We start from the raw sequence: 26,650 nt of genomic DNA, 5'->3' as shown, positions 1-26,650 counted from the left end.
GTAAGACACACATAGTTATTCTGGCAACAACTTTTATTCTGTTCAGTGCACAGTCTTGATCCCTTAAAGATTGTAAAATATCTTTAAGGGAAAAACATTTCTTTTAGTAATATATATAAAAAATACAAGTTCTAGATGATAAACTAATCTGACTCTGATGAGCTCGACCTACCAACCAAAGCATAGTAGGGCTGTCTTTTTTCTTTCTCTTGCTTGCTCCCTGCTTTGGTTGCCTTGTCATTAAAAAACAATTAATTTGAGTTATTACATAAAAACTCATTCTTTAACCAGAATAAACATAGTGACACAAGAGTGATTTAATCCACTGTGCCTAGAGAAACAAAAACAACAGAAAAAAAACAATAAATAATTAATGGCACCATTTCTTTGTTCTAGCAAACAGAGGTTTTTCTTTACAAGACCATATTAGTAAATCACTGGCAGAGAAGAGTGCTTCTTTAAATAAAGGAGCAGCAGGGAGGCAGCCTGCAGTTACCAGTGATAGTGAGCTGTGGGATTAAGGGGTTTCTTGTTTCAGGGATTCTGGGCCATCTGTTCTTTCCTCCTACGTTTTACTTTCATTGAACTATAAATGCACCTCCACCTCAGGGACCATTGCAAGGAATTTAGGTTCTACTGCTTTTCATTATCACAAGATCCAGTAACACACTTCATTGTCAACATAATCCCCTTTAACTCCATCTTTTCACTCGCAGAGGTATGCCATAACCACGTATAAAAAACCCAGATGTTACAGAGCTGATGGGGTCTTCACCTCTCTCTGAGTGCTGGGTTTAAGCTACTTATGACAGGGTGTCAAAGCAGACAGAACCAGGGAACTTACACTCTGCACTCAGGATGGTTTACCAGTGATTTGTAGCACTATTCCCACTGGCGCGCTTCCCTCTCAATCCCACATGGCATCCTCAGTATTTCACTTGTCCATTAGCGCCCTCCCGGAAAGAATTTACTACTTTTTTTCGAGGGGGGAACTAACAGAATAGTTGTAGATTTTACAATCTCTGTGCTAACTTGGGACGGCCCTCACCCTAAATGTATCACTCTCTGAGACTTTTGAAAATATTTTAATATTGAGCAAATGGATTCGGGAATAAAACATTTTATGATCAGCAACATTCCGACTGTCCCTCTGTTCTCTGTCGTTTAAAAGCATGAAGTGAGTTTTAGCTGTCCAAGATGAACCTGATATACAATACTGTAAACAAGGGAGGGTAATTTTAGCTTGTTACAGTAATCAAGAGCATGCGTTTTAAATGTTTAAAAAATATCCTAATTCCTTACAGAAGCTGCAGAAGATTTTGAGCTCCTAATGGCACGGTAGGAGGCAGTATTATCTGTGAAAGGGATAAGGGCCCGTCTGAATACCATCTCTGCTGGGATTACAATCTCTGTGTTTAAGACAGGCCGATACTTATAAAACATAGTTCTCCACTTTGTACTACTTCAGATTTCAGGCTCCAACTTTCTTCCAACTTTATCCCCCCCCCACTCACACACAGCAATAACTGCCTGTCCCCATTCCACTATACTAAGCTAGTGCTTAGGTGTCACTTTACTGAGCAGCTGGGCTATTATTTGTGTTTTATTCATGCTTCAAAAGCAGTTTCCAAAAATGTCATATACAATATACAATTTACCAAACCTTTGATTCAACATAATTATGTCACTAGCACTGCCAATCAATCAAGCTATCAAGCTGAAGCTGGGATAATTAATTCACAGTCAAAGTGCAGAGTTGTACATGGAACTATTATGTTTACCCTTTCCACATGTACCAACTTGGGATTAGTAGAAAGGGTAATTATCCCACACTCCAAATCATGGCTACAATGGGCAATATTCACACACCCTACAAGGCGTGTACATCTGCTTTATTTGATTGACACAGTTTGAATGGATAATGCATAACTGGCCATCTACACTATATGGGGGTCAGTGCTGTGAGCTCCAACCTTATCAGTTTGCCCAGAGTTGCTGGATGTTGTCACAGTCTGGATCTAAACCAACTGTATGCTTGGTATAGGACCCATCCTGCATTGTAGATACCTCTACTGGTTTGACCATCAGGAGCACTGAAGCTGTACATGTTTCGTCTGAATTTACCCACATTTAATAACTTAGAAGAGATAATTTAGAAGAGATCTCACTGGAAATTCAGTCCAGTTTAACAAACAATATTTGTGATATTTTTTCATTTTGTGAATAACATAGATTTAGACACGGGGAGAACTGTATATTTCCAAACTGCACATAATGCTTCCTGCATATAAAAGTAGTTTAATTTGGACTAAATATTACTTTTCATTCAGAACTCTGGTACACATGATGACAGAATGAATTGTGTAATACTTACAATAATATATTTAATCCTCCTTTAAGGAAAAAAAAAAAGAATAACAAAAAATACCCTCAGAAATATTGCTTATTAAAAAGCTCAGCCCCTGACAATCAACGTTTCATGAAAGCAGAGCTATTGATTTAAGATAGAAAGGAAAGCTTCACTTGAACTCAGTAAACACTGAGACTTGACATGGAAGCCATTGGACATTGTGTTTATAGTAAACAAAGAGAGAACACTTAGTGATGAATCTCTTTCTGTCAGAGTTAATGTGAGAAGCCTATGGCTAAAAATAGTCCCTGAAAATAGGGATTCATTTTCAGACGGCTACAATTGTCTCCCATAGCACTTTTTCCATTGTTTTGTATGCTGAGTGTTTTCAACTGTGTTTATCAAAGTCAACACATCAAAAAAGGATGAAAGAGAAAAGCTGGTGAGAATCAGCACAGTCAAGAGAGCCTAGTATTGTCTCACTGGAGAGTTATGCAGATTCAAGTAAACAAGTGCAAATTGTTGAGGTTTTAATTAAAATTTTCTACAATCATTTTATCTGAAGTAACTCTACATAATAACATCTGTAAAACAGATGCGCACATTTAAGAGCTAAGTTCCCTACCATCCCTACCCTCCCCTCTCCTCTCCCCCTTTGTTTCAACACAGCAAAGGGGAATTCTTCTCTTCCTCCCTTAGTCCCTGACTGGTCTACTCAATGCTAGAAGTCCCTGTAATGAAGGAGTCTGCCATCTTATGAATTTAGGATTAAAACCAGGAGTCTCTTAGGGCTTTCCTTTGTTTAATGGACATTTTATAGTCAAATAGGCTGCAGATCTGTGCAGGCAGAGAATTTATGAATTGAAAAGACCAACTTACACATCCTTATGAGATAAACATGCTTTCACCTGAAAAACAAGACAGGGAAACTGCCAAGTCCCTGTCATACAAACACATGCATGCTGCTTAAATAAAATAGTGAGATCATTCTATTTAATCAACACTTCTATCTTTGTTATGTACTACTAATATATAATTATTCTAACCATTCATTCCATCCATTCGACCATCCAGATAACTAATTAAACATCAACTAAATAACACCTTTGCATCTGAACATGTCATGAGCAGATACTGTGTGTGAAATGCCATACAACCTTCTATAACTGTATAACTGGTTCAGGTTTGGCTGGTGCAAAAACAAATATGACATGCATCTCTCAAAAGACAGTGAAATTAGCTGTTGAGACCTAGCGAGACCCAAATAGGCTACAGGATGTAGCCTCAAACTCCAGAGATCTGGATTGTGTGACTGGGGCCTTTCATAATTAAGGAAGTTTTATTAATGGATGTTTTTACTTTACAAACTACAGATGTATACCAGGGGATATCAGATCCAATTTCACAGTATATCGGTCATTCCTCCATGGTTACAGAGTGGTCATGGGCCAAACACATGACAGTGATGCAACGTGTGCCATTTCCTGAGCAGTATCAGGGACACTTTGTTGTGGCTTACCGCAGAACAATTTTCCTTAAAGCTAAGCATAAGGGGTCAGATGACAGAATTTTGGATTTCCTCTTCTGGTACATGAAACAAACTGTGGTTCTGTGGGTCAAAATATCAGCATGATTTTCTTATAGGTAATACATATAGATGCATGTAATACAATGGTTGTGTTACCACAACTATAAGACCATAAGACAGTTCTTTATGGCATTACAGTGATACTTTGAAAGGAACTAATTTTGTTTAAGGATATACAACTTTGTACTTGTGTCTGAAATACAAAGTTGAATGTGAATGGTGATGCAGTTATCTTTGAGAATTAATCTATTGCATAGCATTGTATTGTCACTTCAGTTAAAAAAAACATCAGATTAAAAGACTTTATATTTCCAGTGGAAATTAACCAAAAACAAATGGAAAAAATCTAACCCTAAATGAATTTGAAGCTTAGCTCTGCACATTAACAAAATAATGGAAAAACTTCAGGTGGAAACAGTCTGCCTCAGGTATTAACATAGGATCAGAAAACTGCACAAACATTCCTTCCCCATTCAGTACTCTGATAGAAAAATTATAAGAATAGGAAACATAATCACACCAGTAGTGCATGTGATGCTTACCTGATAGTTTAGGGCCAGTCCTTATAGTGAGGTTGCCAGTCAGGCCTGATACTGACAGTGTCAGGCTAGGCCTAGAAGGATGAGGTTCAGTTTCTAGCACAGCCACAATCTGGGCAGTGCGCAGAGAAACCTTATGAAATAACATCAGGGATGTCAAAGAGCTGCCTTGGCTGAGAACAGCTTGGGACTCTGGAGTCTTTGGACTGCCCTCTTTGTGAGGGGAAGTCTTCGGGGGCCTGGGCTCCTGGCTGGGTGAAGACTCTGAGGGTTGCGCATGTTTAATGGAAGCACAGTCACTCTTGGGGATGATCTTTTTCAGAAAGGTTTTCATCTGTTCCAGCTTGGCCAGCGTTGGACTAGCTTTCAAAGGTCGAGATAGCTCCACACTTAGCTCAGCTGTGGACCAGAGGGGGAAAAAGAAACAGGATGATGCAATTATATCCAATCACGAGGTTTATATTGTGGAATCTGGTCTTGGTAAGGAAAAGCCTTGAAACATATCAGAAATTAACACTGTGAATTACGCGTATTTATGACAATCTAAAGAGACATAAATGTGCAATCCATGATTGTAACTCCAACACAATAAATATTTTGTGAAAGTCCATTATAGACTTCCCTTTAGTTGCAGCTGAAGAGTCTTTCTTTGATGATGCTACAGAATGAGCACAATCTCTACTAACTTTGGTGCTGAACACTCTTATTCTCACTGATGTTAATAAAATTGACTTAATGCCTTTCTCACTCTTTCTACTAAACATGACAAACTGCGTGGATTCTAATAAAGAAATAATCAACATTTATGGGCTGCACTGGCATGTTGTTATCGCTCCTGTGCAAAGTGAGAGACAAGCAGAAAAAAAAGAGAAAAGCACTTTTAAATCATCGGAAATATAGGAAGAAATCAGTTTCCAACTCGGAGGTGTATGACTGACAGCCAACATGATGAAGATCTAGCATGCTGTAAAAGACTGTCTGAGGTGCTGGAGCAGGCCTACCACTGAACACCTCAGTGCTGAGTCAGACACCACCGAGCTCGTTTCCTCAAGAATGTTTCCATCAGTGTTCTAATGAGAGACTTTCATTTGGTCATGATCATTTATATTTATGAAGTGGAACATGAAATGATATGGAAGGGGAGAGGGATTGGAATGTGTTTGGGCAAGCAATGAAAACAGAAAACACAACTTAACTGCTATTAAATGATGTTTCTGTACAATCGTGATGTATTGCAAGTTTCCTCTCTCCAGAGGGGTTTCCAGCAATGATACAACCATGGAAGGCACACCAAATTAACCTGCCACACACTGTAAATCACCTGTTAGTATATTCTGACAACTAGGGATGCTCTATCTTTTTCTTGCAAATCAAATACATGCATATTACTTCCTATACATGTGCAATCTGTAAACATTATAGCCAGAATGTACAGGGATTGTGACACTTGGACACATAACTAGTTCCTCTTAAAAAAAAATATATATATATATATATATATATATATACACCGATCAGCCATAACATTATGACCACTGACAGGTGAAGTGAATAACACTGATAATCTCATTATCATGGCACCTGTCAGTGGGTGGGATATATTAGGCACCAAGTGAACATTTTGTCCTCAAAGTTGATGTGTTAAAAGCAGGAAAAATGGGCAAGTGTAAGGATCTGAGCGACAAGGGCCAAATTGTGATGGCTAGACGACTGGGTCAGAGCATCTCCAAAACTGCAGCTCTTGTGGGGTGTTCCTGGTCTGCAGTGGTCAATACCTATTAAAAGTGGTCCAAGGAAGGAAAAGCGGTGAACCGGTGACAGGGTCATGGGCGGCCAAGGCTCATTGATGGAAATGGGGAGCGAAGGCTGGCCCGTGTGGTCCGATCCAACAGACGAGCTACTGTAGCTCAAATTGCTGAAAAAGTCAATGCTGGTTCTGATAGAAAAGGTGTCAGAACACACAGTGCATAGCACTTTGTTGCATATGGGGCTGCGTAGCCGCAGACCAGTCAGGGTGCCCATGCTGACCCCTGTCCACTGCCGAAAGCACCTACAATGGGCACGTGAGCATCAGAACTGGACCATGGAGCAATGGAAGAAGGTGGCCTGGTCTGATGAATCACGAGTTCAAGGTGTTGACTTGGCCTCCAAATTCCCCAGATCTCAATCCAATCGAGCATCTGTGGGATGTGCTGGCCAAACAAGTCCGATCCATGGAGGCACCACCTCAAACCTTACAGGACTTAAAAGGATCTGCTGCTAACGTTTTGGTGCCAGATACCACAGCACACCTTCAGAGGTCTAGTGGAGTCCATGCCTTGACGGGTCAGGGCTGTTTTGGCGGCAAAAGGGGGACCTACACAATATTAGGCAGGTGGTCATAATGTTATGGCTGATAGGTGTACACTCACCTAAAGGATTATTAGGAACACCTGTTCAATTTCTCATTAATGCAATTATCTAACCAACCAATCACATGGCAGTTGCTTCAATGCATTTAGGGGTGTGGTCCTGGTCAAGACAATCTCCTGAACTCCAAACTGAATGTCTGAATGGGAAAGAAAGGTGATTTAAGCAATTTTGAGCGTGGCATGGTTGTTGGTGCCAGACGGGCCGCTCTGAGTATTTCACAATCTGCTCAGTTATTGGGATTTTCACGCACAACCATTTCTAGGGTTTACAAAGAATGGTGTGAAAAGGGAAAAACATCCAGTATGCGGCAGTCCTGTGGGCGAAAATGCCTTGTTGATGCTAGAGGTCAGAGGAGAATGGGCCGATTGATTCAAGCTGATAGAAGAGCAACTTTGACTGAAATAACCACTCGTTACAACCGAGGTATGCAGCAAAGCATTTGTGAAGCCACAACACGTACAACCTTGAGGCGGATGGGCTACAACAGCAGAAGACCCCACCGGGTACCACTCATCTCCACTACAAATAGGAAAAAGAGGCTACAATTTGCACAAGCTCACCAAAATTGGACAGTTGAAGACTGGAAAAATGTTGCCTGGTCTGATGAGTCTCGATTTCTGTTGAGACATTCAGATGGTAGAGTCAGAATTTGGCGTAAACAGAATGAGAACATGGATCCATCATGCCTTGTTACCACTGTGCAGGCTGGTGGTGGTGGTGTAATGGTGTGGGGGATGTTTTCTTGGCACACTTTAGGCCCCTTAGTGCCAATTGGGCATCGTTTAAATGCCACGGCCTACCTGAGCATTGTTTCTGACCATGTCCATCCCTTTATGACCACCATGTACCCATCCTCTGATGGCTACTTCCAGCAGGATAATGCACCATGTCACAAAGGTCGAATCATTTCAAATTGGTTTCTTGAACATGACAATGAGTTCACTGTACTAAACTGGCCCCCACAGTCACCAGATCTCAACCCAATAGAGCATCTTAGGGATGTGGTGGAACGGGAGCTTCGTGCCCTGGATGTGCATCCCACAAATCTCCATCAACTGCAAGATGCTATCCTATCAATATGGGCCAACATTTCTAAAGAATGCTTTCAGCACCTTGTTGAATCAATGCCACGTAGAATTAAGGCAGTTCTGAAGGCGAAAGGGGGTCAAACACAGTATTAGTATGGTGTTCCTAATAATCCTTTAGGTGAGTGTATATATAATCTAAATCAATGAAAAAATAATTAATAGTACCAACGAGAACCATAATATTGTATGGGTATAAACAAATTTACGATATCAGCTTATCTATTTTTTTGGTATTGTGTTTCTAAACAGACAATTGTCCCCAAAAAGGACAATATACAACAAAGTTTAAAGACCAATTTGTCTATGAAATTACATACTACTGCAAATCAGCAACTATTTAGCCAATATAATAATTGTTTCTCTGGCTGTTCACTTATATAAGAACACCACATGCTGCTGCTAATATGAAGCCCACTCACAGCCTTATGCCATCCTTGTAGTTGTATCTGGCTATTATCTATTTCTGAAATTGTGAGAAAGCATTTTACTGTTCCTTGCTCCTAGTTCCTTACCAAATTCTGGTCTGACATTTTGGTATTTTTCTACCTAAAACATCTTATGGATTAGTGATTAAATACATTATAAAGTATGTGTGTGTAGTAGCGGGCAAATAAAATAATCTACAGTGAGATTTAAATTAACTGGCTGAGGTTGGTTGAAATTTTTAGTTAGTCACAGACATGTATCTGACAATTGTGTGAATGAGTTCAGGAGGCAATATACATCATTCCATATAGGGGGTACACTGTATTTAATATGTAAACACTATAACTTATCTGTAGCACATGTTTACATTTTTAGACACAGATCACTTGCATCAGAGTTGGGTTATGTGATAAAGAAGTAGTTGATGCATGTATTTTGACAGTTTAATAAACTAAGTCCCAGAAATAGACTTCAGTGATTGATTGTTAATTTAGACACTCATTAATTTGACTTAAAGGGTTTAAAACAATAGAAAGGGCTTAACTAGAAGAGTTTCAGACACAAAGGAGGTTGCCCCTCTTGTTCTCCTTGCACTGGAAATGTGGTGTGTTCCAAAAGATTTCAGCAAAACCTCTAGTCTACAATAATATTTTATATAATGATGTAGTGGTTAAAGGAAAGCTGATAATAGTAAAATAGTAGCAAAATATGAGAGCAAATTAAACAAGACAGGTCAATGTTTAAATAAATTCACTGCTGGGTGCACAGGATTTAAATTCAGGTGAAGGGAGAAAAGCAATATGGAAAAAATACCGCTACCATGTGAAAGAAAGATACTTCTTAAGCTTGACAGCATGAGGATTTTAGTATAGAGGACTGGGGAAGGATCTGGCTTATCATTTTTCAGTTATCATCAGAAAAAGCTACAGAAGTAACATACACAGCTCATGTGCTGCTCAGCATTTTTTTCCGTACCTTTAATGATCTAAAGCTGTTTTGGATCAGTCAAACAAATAAAAACAAAAATTCTGAAAAAGCCCTGTTTCTAATTACCATGCTGGGCTCAACAGGAGGCATTCAAATTCTGCAAAGGATTTTTTCTAATTATCTTCATAACCTGTCAGCTGTCCACCTGCATTCTTTAAGTGGCAAGAGGGATGCTACTGATATCCTCGGTGGATACAGATGAATGGAACACTGACCACCTATATCCGACTGTGTTGTGTGTACACACACCAAGAACTCTGACCCAGTTTGAGAAAGTGTGGCAATTTATTTAAGAAAAAGCATGTTTACGGTAGGCATCAATTAATTAATGTCTTCCTTGAAGTGCCTTTGTAGATTAAAAAAAATATATATTGTAGGTTATTTTTACTGTGCAATTTACATTCATCACATATCTTAACTGTACAGATTATACAGGGATTATGGGGGATAACATCCACACTGCTGTCATTCAGATTCACAAAGACAAGAACGCAGCTGCCCTTCTCTTTGTTAAACAACACTATATGCTTGGTATCAGAATTTCTCTCACTGACTGACTGACTATACACACACTGTCTCTTCTGCAGGCTAATTCAAGAAGAAACAAAGACTTACACTGCCTGTGACAAACTAAATTAAGAACACAAATCGTACTGCAAGTAAAATATGCTAATAAAAACTTTAATGTGACAAACAAGTGCAAACAATTAATTTAAACATTAAAATTACAAAAGTCTCATACCTACAGGGGGAGATTTTGATTATATATTGGCAAGTATTACAGAGTCTGCTCTTTGCATAAGAAACTGAGAGGAGGCACATAACTGCGATTTTGAGACCAAAAATTGATTCTGAAAAGTTTACTGTATTATAGAGTTACAGCCTGGCCTTGTAAGAGGACAATCAATTCTTCTGTCATTGAAATGTAATTGGTTTCAGCCACACATTTATGAGCCAGCTCCGACTGACTTCTGTTTTTCAAACTCTCCACAAAAACCTTGGAACTGTTAGATCTGAATGCAGTGATTTGAACATGTCAGGCATGATAAACACTAACAGAACAGGATCCAAGGTATTTGTTTCGGCACTGCATACGCCAAAAACTGCTATTCAAAACATTGATGCAAAAACAAAAGTTTGGTCCTAATTGGATTTCTATATTAAGATTTATAGCAGCAAAGTATTAAGCAATTATTAATGCCACATTTTGCAATAAAACGTTAGCATATGACTTGCTGCCAGGAAAGACTGTGAAACGCTGCCTTGATAATCAACATAATCTTAATAATAATAAAGTTATGAAGTGAGTTCTTAAAAAAAATCTGTTGTGGAGGAAAATTGGAAGAACTGCAAAGGGGGATTCAACAAAACTCATAACATTTTCACTCAGCATGCTGTCCAGGACAGCAAAATGTGTCAACGTTAGACTGCTTCAAGACCACTTTCCGCACTCGTGTCTTTAAAAAACTGGTCAACTTAAACTGAAGTCTTCCACATCAGGGCTTCACTACCCCTATTCTTATTGCTTTAAAGTTTCCAGTTCATTCTGTTATTCCACAGAGACATCTGTATGGCTTCCCACCTCTTTCTTACTCCAAAATAGATGGATCATATAATCTTTTATGATGATGGAACACTGTCAAGAGATTAATCTTTCAGAATAATAATAATAAAAAAAAGTATTGCATTATCCAGTCACACGCCGATTTCTATAGTCACTATTGTGCTGTGGCCGAAATCTCTTTACTGGCACAAGGAGTGTACTCCTATTCCTCAGCAGTACGTTTTCAGTATACACATATAGGAAATTAAAACAGGGAAGCATCGATTTAACTGATCCTAAAGAAGTAAAAAACTAAGAAAAAGACATATGACATCTAACTAACCAACCATGACTTAAAGTCCCCTGTCTTTATTACAAATCCAACATTGATGAGAAGCTCAGTATAACATGGTTGAATAAATACAGATAGGAGGTGATATCATAAGGTGAGGACCTCTCACTCCTTTGAAATCACCTGATATAATTTCCTATGTGAGTTCCACTTAACTTCTAAGAATGCCTTGTAACGGCTGCTGGCTCTTGTTGTATTAAACCATTGAATATTGAAATGGAACTTTAAAGCTGCATACAGTCAGTGTATGGTGTGGAAGGAAAAACGTATATTTCTATATACCCATTAATTGAATAAAGACTGATATTTCCGTAACAGTGCCAACATTAAAACTAAATAAAAAGGGATGCCTTGTTCATAACTGAAGGCTAAACCAGGAGTCCTTTATTAAGAACACCTTATTGCCATTGACTCATTTGTTTTTCCTGATGACTGCCAATTCATGCAAGCAGGAAAACTACATTGACTCCTGCAAGAAGAAAGAAAAGGTAGAATGGTTTGCGAATATTGAAAAAGCAAAACGACCCAAAGTTAATTTAAAAAGTCTGCACCATAATCATTCCCCCTTCTCACGTGTCCAACCCCATTAACTCTAAATCACCTGTGAGATCAAGGTCTGACACTATGATTTGAGCGACTGGAAGGGCTAGGATCAAACGGGGGTGTTGCAATAGTCCCTTACGATACCCTATGAGGTCATCACTCATGACCCAGGACTGAACCTGAAGGAAATGCAGCTTCTCCGTCTTCCATTCTTGTTTTCATTTTCCCTGTAATAACATGTATCTGCTCTCACGCTTGACTCCAGTCAGTAGGGTTTGCTGCTTGGGGAGCAGGTGGCTATGCATCCAATTATGAAGGAAGGACTGGTAGAAGGAGGCCTGGGTTAGTTCACCTTCTCATAGGGGATTTGGCTGGGCTGAGAATGGATTTATTATGGCTTCACACATGGAAAGAGGCTCATGTCGACTGAGGGCAGTGACATATCATATGATTCAAATTAGTATGTTATGGACGGTTTCATGGGGCAAGGGCTCGTATACAGGAATGACAACATCTCTCTCTTTTTTTGTAACAGTTTGATGAGATCCAGGAACACAGAATCATAATGGTTCCAATTTGTACAAGCTAATCTATCACCTGCTGGAGTTATTGCTGTAGTGGATGTTTTTTTCTCTTTTGGTAGCTGGAATTTCTCTAGGATTCTCAACTGACCTTAAGAATAAGAACAAAAAAAAAAAAAGTTTCTGTCCTCTGAGATCACTGAGCAGATCACGATTCGGGGGAAGTGAAGAGGCATACAAGCTGTCAAAAAACAGGGCAAAGGAAAGGGAGGCAAAACAGACTTGCCAAAGGTGAAGCCTTGAACTTGCCTCAAAACTGCAGGTTTGGTTGCCAGTTTATTTTTCATGGTGCCATGTCAGACTGCTAATTCAAAACTTATAAATTCTATTGTATACATATACAGCAGTAAATATTTTTTAGATTTAGTAAGTTGTCCTTTTGTGTCCTTGAAAGTGAAGCTTTGATTGGCCTAGGTTTGTATTCCAAATAAATGGTTTTAAATTGAAAGCACATTGTTATAAACAAATATAATCAACTGTGTTCTTGCAACAATTTGTTTGGAGTTTTCACTGTATTAAAAAAAATGAAGATTGAAATAAGGTACTCTTCAAAGGCTTCATGGTATTTTACTGAAAATGCTGCAGCATTTCAAAATATGGCCTTCATATGCAAAATATAACAATAAGTATGGATTTGAAATATGCTTAAACTATGCAACAATCATTAGGTGGCCTTTCCATGGAATAAACACATTTTCATCTGATGACTTCGCCTTACCTACCGTATGTTAAAATTGAGAAACCACAATAATTTTATCTCCTGAGTATTTATGTATTTCACAATTTGCTGTTAAAAATATAGAACGTGATTATGTTCTGGACTACAACATCATCAGGAACAGGGAAAAGACAAACAAACAAACAAACCAGCAATTTCTCCTCCTCATAACATCTGTGCACAGTATTGTGAGTCACAGCTGAAGACACTCTCCACCGGCACAGTGCAGTCCATTGTACAGATCGTACCAGGGATTCGAACGACCTTCCGCTCATGCTGACATAGGGAAGTGAATAAGCAGGAGGTGTATTTATCACAAAATCCCGGGGTGCTCATTAACACCCACAGCTCATCTTCAGAGGGTCTACAACATCTGCTACACACAGAGGGCCGCACTATCACTTCTTGCCAAAAGGATGGTACCTTAACTTTACAAACTCTACAAGGCTATAGGGAGATAAGATCCTTTTTTTATCACTCTCTCCAAGAGAGGAAGTTAACCCACAAGCATTTAGCCAAAATGCACTGATACAAATAGCAGTGTTAGTTAAAGGCATCTGCAGAAGTTAAAGTTTGTACATATGCTGACACGTGATTTTGTGTTATGAAGAAAATAAAAAAGCTATTCATGAAGACATTTTTGGATTAATAGATTGATAGATATTCTATGTAACATTATCATAATCTTCATTGGGTTTTGTTGATCCACTGCTGGATGAAGGCCTCACAAGATTTTCCACTTTTCTGGACAGTGTGTGTGCATAACTATAAATATAAATACATATCAATCTAAAGTCTAAAGATTTACAGGGAGATAATGCCCATAATGCAGACATTTCTTTAAAAATAACAATATGTGGCACTTTTGTTTTTTCTTCTATTTAATTTGTAGTTTTCAGGTCAAGCTCATTGCTTAACAAAGGCCACAACTTTTTTATATTCAAGTTAATAAGTAGTGACACAGGCTGTGTGTTAGAGGTTGCCAGGTTTAAAAAAAAAAAGGACACTGTTGTTTAGATTCTATTTGTTTAGAATCTGTTCCCTACAATGTACAGAATGTTAATCCAAACCACTTCAACAAGCAGGTTTTATTTTATTTTATTTTAGGTATCTACTGTATCACAATAGAACCAGATGCATGTTGAATAAGTAAATTAAGTAAGTGGTCTTAAAGTAATAAGTGGCCCTTGTTTTTGTTAACATCAAGTTCACCACACTGTAAATGAGTCATAACAATACCTTACCCATTTGTAATAATACATTATTCATTGTATATTTAATCAAAGCAATCCACTGCTGTATGTATGGTGAAATACACATTAACTTCTGCAAAGAAAAAATACACAACTCCTGAATATTCAGTATTCCAACTGCTTTCAGTGAGTGGAAAAAAGTTGCTGAAGGAAAGCATACCGACTCACATAACATTGTGCTATAGTGTTTCAACAAACAAAAAAATGTAGTTCTAGGAGATGATAAGGAAACAACATTATTGTATTTGAAGGCTTCTTCAGAACTGTCTTGCGACATTAATTTCCTTTAATATGTTCAAACATGTAAATAATAAGTTGTGGGAGAACTGATAAAAACTTTGTTTAGTGCTGAATGTATAGTATCAGGACTAGGTTAATAAACAGAGACAAGTTTTATGGAATATGAAACACTACTTTTGAAAAACAACATTGTACACTTCAACTTAAAACAAATGCAGATGCAGTATTCTTCAGTCTAATAGTTTTAGAGATGTAGTCAGTGGCTTCCTTTCCCATCAATGGATGTTTGACATGAAAGACACCGTTCATGTTTTTCATGTTTGTTTTGAAATGTCATGGCTTGTTATTTATGACAACGGGTTGGTTAAAGGCACTTAGAGATCACTTGCTTTAATCTTTTGTTCTTTAAACAATGGAGAGTTTTTCTTGGCTAAAGTTTGCTTTCTCACTTCTTGGAAACAAACACACCACTGTCTCTGTACCTTACGAGATCACTGAACTTCAAAGTGGATGATTTTGAAAAACGAATGCAAATATTACAATCATAAATACTTCCATTTAATAATAAGTAGTTCTGTTCTGTTCTAGTAACCTTTGTTATTTTTAATTTAAGCAGATTAAAAACTATCGACGCAAATAGCCAGATCAAGCAGTAGCCTGTCTTCGTTCACATGAGTCACTGAGTTGTTCTCACCTGGTCCATTCAAGAAGTCTTTGATCTGCAGGGAGAGAAGAGGAGGGGGGATGCCTGTTTTGCTGTCAGCCTCTCCTGCAACTGTCTGCAGCCAGAACACGTTGTAATCCAGCGCTTCAGGCAGAGTCTTCCCTGGATCTGCAGGGAAACCACAATGGAGGAGAGACACACGCTGTCAAGTATTGGAAGATTCTAAGAAGTTCAGAGGTTACAAAGAGGTAAGAGAGAAACTGAGAGATTTGTCTTTTTTTTTGGGGGGGGATCAGCAAACACTGAGTATTTACACGTGTTCCACATAATTGTTCTTTGCTAGTTCGGGCCAACAAACAAACACCTGTCAGCAGTAGCTTTGGACATAAACACCACATAGGTATTTCTTTAAGAATGACTGTTTTGGGTTTATATTTCTGGGGTTTAACCAGCTGTGACCTTTCCCTTAACTCTATCTTCAGCCCTAAAACTAGCATCTACCCTAATCCTAGATTAACCAAGGGTTAGGGTTAGGGATAAGGTCACATTTATTACATTATGCAATTATATTTTATTTGTGTGTGTGATCCTGTGGGCCATCCTTACCTATACACTTATAGTCGGTGGCTACTCCTTTGAGCACAATGTCAAAGACAGAGAGGTCCAATTTCTGCTTCCTGTGGTGGCAGCTGAGCAGCAGAGACGGCTGGAAGACCTGCAGGTAGAGTAAGGGCTCCAAGAGTAGGTCCCCGGCCCCTCTGCGCCCGGGCTGCCGTACGACGGTCACCCCAAGGGCCTGACGTGCCGAGGAGCGGCTGGGAGTGTGCAGGCTCTCCAGGGAAAGCAAACTGCCCGCTGCCCTGCCCCCTAAGGATGATACGTTGCTGTTGAGGATGTCCTCGGCGGTCAGGACAGATATTCCCAGAGCAGCGACTGGGGTGTCGGGGGCAGTGTCTGAGTCGGAGTCAGGCATGTTTAAGGCACTCTTGCCTGCTTTCTCCCCCTCTTTCCTGTCAGGTGAGGTTGTGTTGCTCCTGGGCCTGGGCAGACTGGCACAGGAATAGGTCATGAGGGACACGCGGCTGGCGGTGACAAAGATGTCGAAGGGGATGAAGTTGAGGTTCTTGACGATGGAGGACTTGCGGGAGGGCCTGGCGATGCGGTGGTGGCTGGCGCCGCTGAGCTGCTCGATCTGGACGATGCGGATACGGGCGCTGTCACTGCCGAAACCACTGTCCTGGGCGCCGCTGTGACGGGAGGATGTCTCCACCGTGCTGCCGCGGGATGATGCGCTCCTCTGCTGTTCCTGCTTACACACCTGTGACACGATCACAGTGAGTCAGTTCCCCAGGACTTTCCCTTTTCATTCCTTTATGATTGTTTTAATGAAGTACCAAATTATTTTTCATAGGAAAATAGGATGATAATAATGAAGTATAATAATAATAATAATAATAATAATAATAATAATAATAATAATAAAATAATAATAGTATATAATAGAAAATTATAGATAGACAAAGTGACTAAAACAATGAAAAATCAAAATTTTAACAGCTGACAACATCAATGATTGTTTTCCTTTGCCTTTTTCAGCTAGAAAAACAAATACAAATGGTTTCTACTTTTTAATGAGATACTAATTTAGCCCTTTTGTTGTTGCATTAGTGTAATGTCTTGCAAAATATCTATGGTTATTTTATAAATGTCAAAATCAAGCATAATGCTTGTGACAGATCTACAGTGGGGGAAAAAAGTATTTGATCCCCTGCTGATTTTGTACGTTTGCCCACTGACAAAGAAATGATCAGTCTATAATTTTAATGGTAGGTGTATTTTAACAGTGAGAGACAGAATAACAACAAAAAATCCAGAAAAACGCATTTCAAAAAAGTTATAAATTGATTTGCATGTTAATGAGTGAAATAAGTATTTGACCCCTTCAACTTAATACTTGGTGGCAAAACCCTTGTTGGCAATCACAGAGGTCAGACGTTTCTTGTAGTTGGCCATCAGGTTTGCACACATCTCAGGAGGGATTTTGTCCCACTCCTCTTTGCAGATCCTCTCCAAGTCATTAAGGTTTCGAGGCTGACGTTTGGCAACTCGAACCTTCAGCTCCCTCCACAGATTTTCTATGGGATTAAGGTCTGGAGACTGGCTAGGCCACTAAAGGACCTTAATGTGCTTCTTCTTGAGCCACACCTTTGTTGCCTTGGCTGTGTGTTTTGGGTCATTGTCATGCTGGAATACCCATCCACGACCCAATGCCCTGGCTGAGGGAAGGAGGTTCTCACCCAAGATTTGACGGTACATGGCCCCATCCATCGTCCCTTTGATGCGGTGCAGTTGTCCTGTCCCCTTAGCAGAAAGACACCACCAAAGCATAATGTTTCCACCTCCATGTTTGACGGTGGGGATGGTGTTCTTGGGGTCATTCCTCCTCCTCCAAACACGGTGAGTTGAGTTGATGCCAAAGAGCTTGATTTTGGTCTCATCTGACCACAACACTTTCACCCAGTTCTCCTCTGAATCATTCAGATGTTCATTGGCAAACTTCAGACGGGCCTGTACATGTGCTTTCTTGAGCAGGGGGACCTTGCGGGTGGTGCAGGATTTCAGTCCTTCACGGCGTAGTGTGTTACCAATTGTTTTCTTGGTGACTATGGTCCCAGCTGCCTTGAGATCATTAACAAGATCCTCCCATGTAGTTCTGGGCTGATTCCTCACCGTTCTCATGATCATTGAAACTCCACGAGGTGAGATCTTGCATGGAGCCCCAGACCGAGGGAGACTGACAGTTATTTTGTGTTTCTTCCATTTGCGAATAATCGCACCAACTGTTGTCACCTTCTCACCAAGCTGCTTGGAGATGGTCTTGTAGCCCATTCCAGCCTTGTGTAGGTCTACAATCTTGTCCCTGACATCCTCGGACAGCTCTTTGGTCTTGGCCATGGTGGCGAGTTTGGAATCTGATTGATTGATTGCTTCTGTGGACAGGTGTCTTTTATACAGGTAACGAGCTGAGATTAGGAGCACTCCCTTTAAGAGAGTGCTCCTAATCTCAGCTCGTTACCTGTATAAAAGACACCTGGGAGCCAGAAATCTTGCAGATTGATAGGGGATCAAATACTTATTTCCCTCATTAACATGCAAATCAATTTATAACTTTTTTGAAATGCGTTTTTCTGGATTTTTTGTTGTTATTCTGTCTCTCACTGTTAAAATACACCTACCATTAAAATTATAGACTGATCATTTCTTTGTCAGTGGGCAAACGTACAAAATCAGCAGGGGATCAAATACTTTTTTCCCCCACTGTATATTCAGTATTATTCTCTAAGACTCATTGTTATAGTCTAGGTTCTTGGCATCAATTCAATTATGAATGAAATGAAATGCAAGACAAACAGTACGATCAAACATCTACGTCACTGAACAATTAGGTAAATAAAATTGTCCTATGGTATGCAATTAAAATGATGCACATCTGTTCATGACACTAACATGCACAGATATCTGCTGTTCCATTTTTTTAAAACCTTTTCTAATCATTAAATCTCTACAACTCCTGACTATAACTGCTACTTAAATAGCTCTTAACAAAGCAAAGATATATTATATAGTCTAAAATATGAATAAACTATCAATATATACATAATGTTTTTTTCTTTAAAGCAAATGTAATTTTCGAAACACAGGATGTATTGATTCAGATTTGCCAGAGCAACTGCTTTTGGAAACCGTCCTGTGTGATCCGGAGCAGCGGAGATGGAGTCAGCCTGCTGGCATGTACACGCCTTGGTCCTGAACACTGTTTTTCCTCCAGCTCCCCCTTCATCCCTGATGTTTAATATTACACACAGACTGCTGCATCTGTTTCAAACCTCCTTGAATGATCCCATACAGTGCTTCGGTGCCATGACCCTGACATCTATTACATCGCTCTTCTATTGGCCTCATAAGCTGAGTAGCAGCTCAGTGCCTGACTGTCAGACATACATACGTTATTTCTACCAAGCTGGCACTTCAGGGTGCCGTGAGACCTGATCATAAGCCCTTTGAAACAGCCAGGTAATCTGAGAAGTGAATGAGTTTCTATTTTAACCACAGTCAGCTTCTGCACTTTTTGTAGTTGACTTGCTTGTAAGTGATGCTAAATCAAGGGGCTATAAACCTCCACAGGGACACCAGGACATTAACAGTAGTTTTTCTTATACATTTACAATATAAACACCGGTCTAGTCACACATTCATGTCATATGACTATTGGTTATATGACAACTTTTAATATCTAAATATTTTCCTTAAATTACCCCTTTTTTTGATGGCGACAGAACTGAAATAAACATGAATGACTACTTTATTGCTTCAGTTTTTTTTTGTTTTTTTTTAAAGGGCTGCGCTTACTTCTAAGACATGAATCTGTGAATAGTATAACTAATTTCACATGCACACTGCTTTGCTACTGCCTGCAGAGTGAAGTGAAAACAGCTAAATGAATTTCAGAACGTTCAGTCAGAAGGCATTAGTTTCATGCAGTTCAAACACTTTCACACATTTAAACTCAATACTGAGTGATATCTACAATAAAATAAAATACATAGATAGGAAATATTATAAGAAAAACATGTTTCATTATCTTTACATGGTATTCACGATTACTTCCTTGAATATTTCAAACACAAACTGCGAAAAGAAAGAAACTCCTGACAGGAATAGGATAAGAGTGAATGGCATTATGACACAGTTCTGTTGTCATTTGGGAAACCTGCACTGAGCTGTTTTGCTCTGAAACCCTTTACAGCATAAACTCAGACGAAAGAGGGCCAGTGCTGTCCAGAAACAGGCCACTGCTCTTTACACAATCCATTTGATGCAAATGATAAAAGTTTTCTTTAATTAGCTACTGGTGTGCATTAACATGATTATGATTAAGCCATAAAGATCTACAATACATAACTTTTCAGTGTCCCCCCCCCACCCCACACACACACACACCCCACCCCCAACCTGCATGTGGTTTACATTACAGCACTTCAGAATGGTCTTTCTGCTGCTTTTCAAGATTCAACCTTCCCGTCCCGAGAATTAAATGTATATTATTGCAGTGGTGAAGATAATGTTTCAGACCTCCAGGCATATATTAAATGCACTGGCAAGACATTAAACAAAATGCTTGACTTATTAGATATTTCCTATTCTAAACAGTGTCATCAAAGGCTAAAAACAAGATCCATATAAAAAGAAATGCAGGGCTTCCATACGGGGGTTGTGCCAAAATCCCTGTTCTTTCCAACTAATGAGGAAAGGATGTGTACTCCTTCTATATAAATGTAAGATTTTCCAAGTATTCACATTAGGAAACAGGGATATTTACTCCATATGGATTATATTAAAGTAAACTTGTATTGGTAAAAAAAATAATCTAAAAAGGTATGTGGCAAATAAAGCATCCCGCAAATATAACTTTGCATTTGGGGAGAAAGCAACAAAAGAGAACTACAAGAACTGTTAATTAAAAATGAAAAAAAAAAAAAAAAACACAGAATCTGTCACATAAAATAATCAATGGAATTCTGTTACTAACAGTTATAGAAAACTTGATTTAAAGATCTTCCCAGTCATCTGATCTAAACATGCTGCAACCATATATAAGCGAGTAATCTAATTGAAAATGTCTGGAAGAAATAATCTGTTTATAATCACCCATATAAAAACAATAAAAAAAGCATTATTTTTCATATTGGAGACACTTACTAGGTTGCAACATTTTCCCTCCCTTGATTAAACTTTTTTTTTTCTTCAAAGATCAGCTATCTTTAGAGAGAGCAAATGCAAATCTGTTCCATTAATCCAATGGTGTTGTTGCAGAACTCTGTCTAAACTGCACATCTAATGCATGTCACATCTCCCTTGCATATATTCATAATGTTGGCTCCTCACAATTGAAGGACAATTTACATACTGAAATCATTCAGGAAGGAACCAGGTATATATACTCTCAAAATTGACTAATGTATCCATTGACAGGAAGCAATAAATCCAGAGAATAATTACAAGTGCACATTTTTCTAGTTTAAATCCCATTTTCCAGTCATTACTTCTATTATATAATGGCTGTACTGAAGCATTATTTCCAGATCCAGGCACATTTAATTCACTAAAACAGATCAAAAAGCTTTCAGCCAATCATGAAGTCATCCTTTGCAACACATACATTGTGGAACATTTCAGAAGTGTGAAACCACTGATTTGAAGTACCAATCACACTGGGTGCATCTGTATGACATTTGACCTATTTTCTATAATTTGACTGAAAGAAGGATCTCTACAGTTAAATGAACATTGTCCAAGATGCCTATGCCATCCACTGTAATCTTAAACCACATAGTACAAATATCACAATTTGTATTAATGAATACAACATAAGCTTTTGCTTTAATTACATTTTAATAAATATTAGATGTTTTAGAATAATACATCCAATGCATATTTATTGCTGCATCCTTTTGCTGTCTCTAAAAATGATAATGCTGTGAGTTGAAAGCTGATTTAAATAAAAGATTAAATGAAACTAATGGTGTATGTCAATTAATGTGTTAGTGGAGAATTGCACTGTTCACCAGAGAGTTGGCTGACTGAAATGGGGTTTTTGCTCATTTCCTTTAAAACTATCGTCCCCTATATAAGCAGTTAATTGGCATGTGGCTTAGAAATATGTTGCCACAAAAAAAAGTCAAGAAACAGTCTGCCTCATCTAAAGCAACGATTTAAGACTAGTGACTACTGGCAGTCTACATAACACATCACAATTACCATTAGTTATATTTATGACAGAGCAGTGGTTAAAGCTGTTTTAAAACACAGTGGAATACTATGCACTGCCTTCCTCCTTGAATATGTGTATGCTGTATGATTATTTCCCATTGTTCTAGAAAACTTATGTGACAAGAACTGCTTTAAGGTGCTGTACTCTTTTCTGTGGGGACTTGGGGCGGGATTAAATCAAAACTTTGACCTACCCACTAATAGCAAACTGCAAGCCTGTACATCATAGCAGTTACATTTATGAGTAGAGGACAATAGCATTTCACAAAAAATGAAGCTGACTCAGAGAGACAATGAGTATGTTGTTTCCTATTAGCGGGTGGGTCACAATTTTTGATTGGAAAAAATGTATGTATTCTGAACCTTCGCTAATATTTCAAACTAAAGCATTTTATCTATGTTGCGAGTCTTGACACAAAATGCCTGTAAGTTTGCTTTCATCTCGTTTAAACATAGTTAAAAAAGGCAGTGCATAATAAAGATGTTGTTTCCTAGGAGCACCTGTATTTTGATATGACTATTTCAACTATAATTTATAGCCATTTCAAACCAGTAATAGACAGGATGGCAAAAATGTGACTCTCCACAAAAATGAAAACAAATTAAAAAGTAAAACTTTCGTACAGCTATTACAATATTGCAACCCCTAGCCAGATGGAAAGCTCAATGGGAAATTGGCAGAATAGATAGCCATTTAAACTATATTTTTTTTATGCAGTTCCAGACACACATCCTAATGAAACCATCCTCCTGATGACATTTTGCTTTTTATTTTCAAGACAATGTAGCTATCTCTTGCATGTTGCTGGGAGCCAGATGTTGGGAGAGGTAAGTATTGTAAGTAAGTGCGTATGGCATACTGGAGTCTTTTGTAATTGCTTTGAGCCATGCAGATGCAACTGTAGATTATTATCCTAAGTGAGAGAACAACTGTGTCTCATTATATCTGGAGATTTATATTTAGGTTTGAAATTCATGTTAGAGCAATTTTCTAATCTAATATTTGAAATGCAGGGTTTGCGCCTGCCTCCAGCTCCAGTGTTAGATGGGCTTAAGTGTTAATTTAGATCCATGGTTGAGGAGACTGTGACAAAGCTGTTCCTTTCTATCAGATTGCTCATTCACTGTCACTGTAAATAACTGAGAATATAACTAAGGGCTCGATCAAATCAAAAGCTTGACCATCTCGCAAATACAGACAAAGTACAGACCTATCATATTTAAATGTATTGTCAGAAGCTACTTTCCACTACTTAAATCAAAACAATTCAAAGGTGTGTCAAAGATTTGGTCTTGCCTTAATGGTCTTCATAAATGGTATATAATTATAGTATCATGTTTAATTTACAAATTCAATATTTCACAATTATAGCACAGCCACCAAAATGTTTCATGGAAAATATTTGATGTAGCCAGGGCAAAAGGTCCATTCTTATATGTCAAAAATAAAGTAAATACTTTAAACTGCACTGCAGCACTAAAGCAGTGCACTTTCTGGGAACATGCCTGGATCTAACACAACATATTTCTAAAACCAGTGGAAAGACAAATAAGACAATTAAAAAACAAAAACTATTTAACATATTAAATCATCTTTGCTTGGATTGGTTTAGTTCTAATGTAAATGTAAAAAATAAATATATAAGGAACAACTAAAACAAAACAGTACAAAGATTTGTTTTGGTAACAAGGTTAAAAAAAAAAAACACCCCATAAAAACGGGTGAAATGGGATAAACATGATGACTTATATGAAAATTGGGATAGTTCCAAACAGTTTTGTTTGTGTGCACTTCAGTGATACAGCAATGTTTCTGAAAAACACTGGAGAGACACTGGGGCTCTATGAGTAACTGAACTGGCAGACAGATTATTTATAGGAATGAACTGAAAATCTCCCTCCAATTTATTTTTGGGAAAACATCCCAGTAATGATGGACATGTGTCAGGCCTACAAGGAAAATGATGCAAGACCTATTCCACTATGAAAACATTATCCCAGCTATGCATTAGTCAACAAATACATTCCTGGCATACTGAAATCTATAAATGTAATTGTGTGATTATAAAATAGACATATGTAAGGTAAGGTACTTATGTAAGGTAAAAGCCCCAAAAAATGCACTGTTCAGAAAAAAAAATCATAAATGCAACTCCAGCAAATTTATGAAGTCAAGATTAAAATGTGCTGTTTCTTTGGCACAGATGTATCTTGTCTACAGTTGAAAACAGTTGGACAGCTTTGTGGTTGAAATATGTAGTAAACTACATGAAAGAGAACAGTAAAGTACAAGGCCATAATTTCTACAACATTCTGTCCTAATCATGTATTAAGCATTAAAAAGGTCTGTCTAACGCTGTCCATAGTTATCTTTCAAGTCGGAAGCACTGCCCAAGAGGGAGGGATTTCTGTGCACTTCCGTAGGAACCCAATTGAAAATATCACTCTATCAAAGCTGCCACTGGCCCCTGTGCACGTCACTCAGAACAGGTCCCTTCCCACTTCCTATTCTATACAACGTGACATCTGCGCAGGTTCGTCCTATTTTACCATTTCGCTGGACCAGAGAACGTGAGCATTCTGTGTCTTGTCTGTGCACTAGACCTTATTATTATTATTACCACCGTTTCAGTTGGTTGGCTTCACAGCTGTGTTGTTTGCCACCGTTAATATTGAGTGAGTGTGTGTGTGTGTGTGTGGGTCTATTTTATTGAATTAGTGATTATTGATATCGATAACGTGATTCTGTTCCATCCGAGGCTCCAGCTGCGGTTTCGGTTTCAGTTTCATTTTAAACAGAGCACTTTTAAAAACATGTTTATATAGTGCCTTATATATTCTGACTGCTTGCTGTGTTGGTTTTTTGTCCACAGGGCTTTGTCCTCCACAGCAGGAGCGCTAGCAGCAGCAGTAAACTCTGAGGCTTGGCTGCCCGGCCTGAGCCTCAGTGTGTCGTAAGAGATCTCGCCCCCGCGTGAGGGGCTCCTCTGCCGGCTTGCGCCCGCACTAGAACCGCACACAGCTGTGGCTGTAGGACATCTCGCTCTCTCAGTTCGCTGAGAAAGAGCTCTGCTACACCTCCTTGTCTGTGTGTGTAGGCCTCGGTTTTAGATCGTGCTACGGCTGGTGGTCTACTATCCTCGGCCCCCTCGGACCCTGTGCCACCTGGTGTCCCCCGGGATACACAGTGTGGTTAAGCTTACGGGCCTGTATCCTGCGCCTGGTGCTTGGAATATACAGTGTTGTGTCCGGCAACAACAAGGTTGCATCTGGTTGGTTTTGCAGAGCACCCGTGTCCATAAACTTTTCCGGGTGGAGACGCACTTACAGCGGCGAGCCCGCTAGGTGCTCCACTTGTCCACTTATTTGAACAGCAGGATGGACCAAATCTTCACTCTGCTGGCCAAGCAGGCAGTGCAGGCAACGCAAGCAGCGCAACAGTGGGAAAGGACCGGGAGTACTGGGCGGTGATTTAGAGGGCCGTGGAGTGTCCCACCGTGCTCCAGGTTCGAGAGAGGTCAGTACTCGTAGCGGCCCACGGGCCCTCCCGCTGCTTTCTGACATCCTCGATGAATTTAGGGCCACCTGGGACCATCCCAGCCCCCACCCTGGCAGGAGAGGGGAGGCTTATGCCAGGACCCAGGGTGCAGCAGAAAAGGGCCTGGTGGACTTCCTGTGGGATAACTCCACCTTCGCCAAGCTCGTCTCCCTAACTCCAACCCAACAGGCAGTGTCATGTCATGGGGGCGCTGCTTCAAAGGGCTAATGAGGCAGGAGCCCAAGCGGCCTGCCTCAGAAACACCGAGAGCCTGCTGGCTCTGTATTTGGCCCAGCTGGCTGAGCCCTCGGAGCAAGATGACACATCACCAAACCCGCCCCCTATCTTGGAGATAGCGGTGGTGGCTGACCCGCTGGTGACGGTGATGCAGTGATGAGGGGCAAGGGTGACTGGGCGATCTCTGGCAGCTATTGTGGCAGTGCTGTCCCAGGCATGACGGGTTCCTGAGGACGCACCCATTTCGCTGGGCTTCACTTTCGGCTGGCAATCACCTCTGCAAAACACGTGAGTGTGTTACACCCATCACCCATTGTGTACACCCATTGTGTACACCCATTGTGTACACCCATCGTGTGTCCGTTTTGCGGGAGATGGCTTCAGGGTCACGCTATGGACTAATCCTGTTTTCCTCCCAAAAGTGCTGTCTCCATTTAATTTCAACAGGCCTATTAAGTTGATGGCTTTTCATCCTCCTCCCTTCGCTTCGGAGCAAGAAAGTCGGCTTCACCTGCTCTGCCCTGTGCGGGCCCTCAGATGCTATTTGGAATGCACTAAGGACATTCGGTGCTCAGACCAACTGTTTGTGTCTTATGGAGCGCGGACTCAGGACCAGGTGTTTTCAAAGTAGGGCCTCTCACATTGGATTGTGGACACTATTACCATGGCCTACGAGTCCACCGGGACCCCGGTGCCTGAACTCCCGGTTCCAGGCAAAAGAGAACGAACCTGCGCAGATGTCACGTTTTATAGAACAGGA

At 39.6% G+C, this 26,650-nt stretch overlaps 1 protein-coding gene across 2 annotated transcripts in view; it reads right to left on the bottom strand.

Annotated features, from left to right (window-relative positions):
- vps13b (vacuolar protein sorting 13 homolog B) overlaps positions 1-26,650 on the bottom strand; it is a 353,373-nt gene that overhangs the window by 69,227 nt on the left and 257,496 nt on the right. For both annotated transcript variants that reach the window (XM_066691052.1, XM_066691051.1), the window contains exons 34-36: positions 15,891-16,602; positions 15,315-15,452; positions 4,481-4,876 (exon numbers count right to left, since the gene is read on the bottom strand). In XM_066691052.1, coding sequence (XP_066547149.1) covers positions 4,481-4,876; positions 15,315-15,452; positions 15,891-16,602 — 1,246 coding nt within the window. The remainder of the gene's footprint in view (positions 1-4,480; positions 4,877-15,314; positions 15,453-15,890; positions 16,603-26,650) is intronic.

This window comes from Amia ocellicauda, chromosome 18, assembly GCF_036373705.1.
Source record: "Amia ocellicauda isolate fAmiCal2 chromosome 18, fAmiCal2.hap1, whole genome shotgun sequence".
Lineage (NCBI taxonomy): Eukaryota > Metazoa > Chordata > Actinopteri > Amiiformes > Amiidae > Amia > Amia ocellicauda.
The sequence above is the reverse complement of the archived record's forward strand: the minus strand, read 5'-3'. Positions and strand labels throughout refer to the sequence as shown.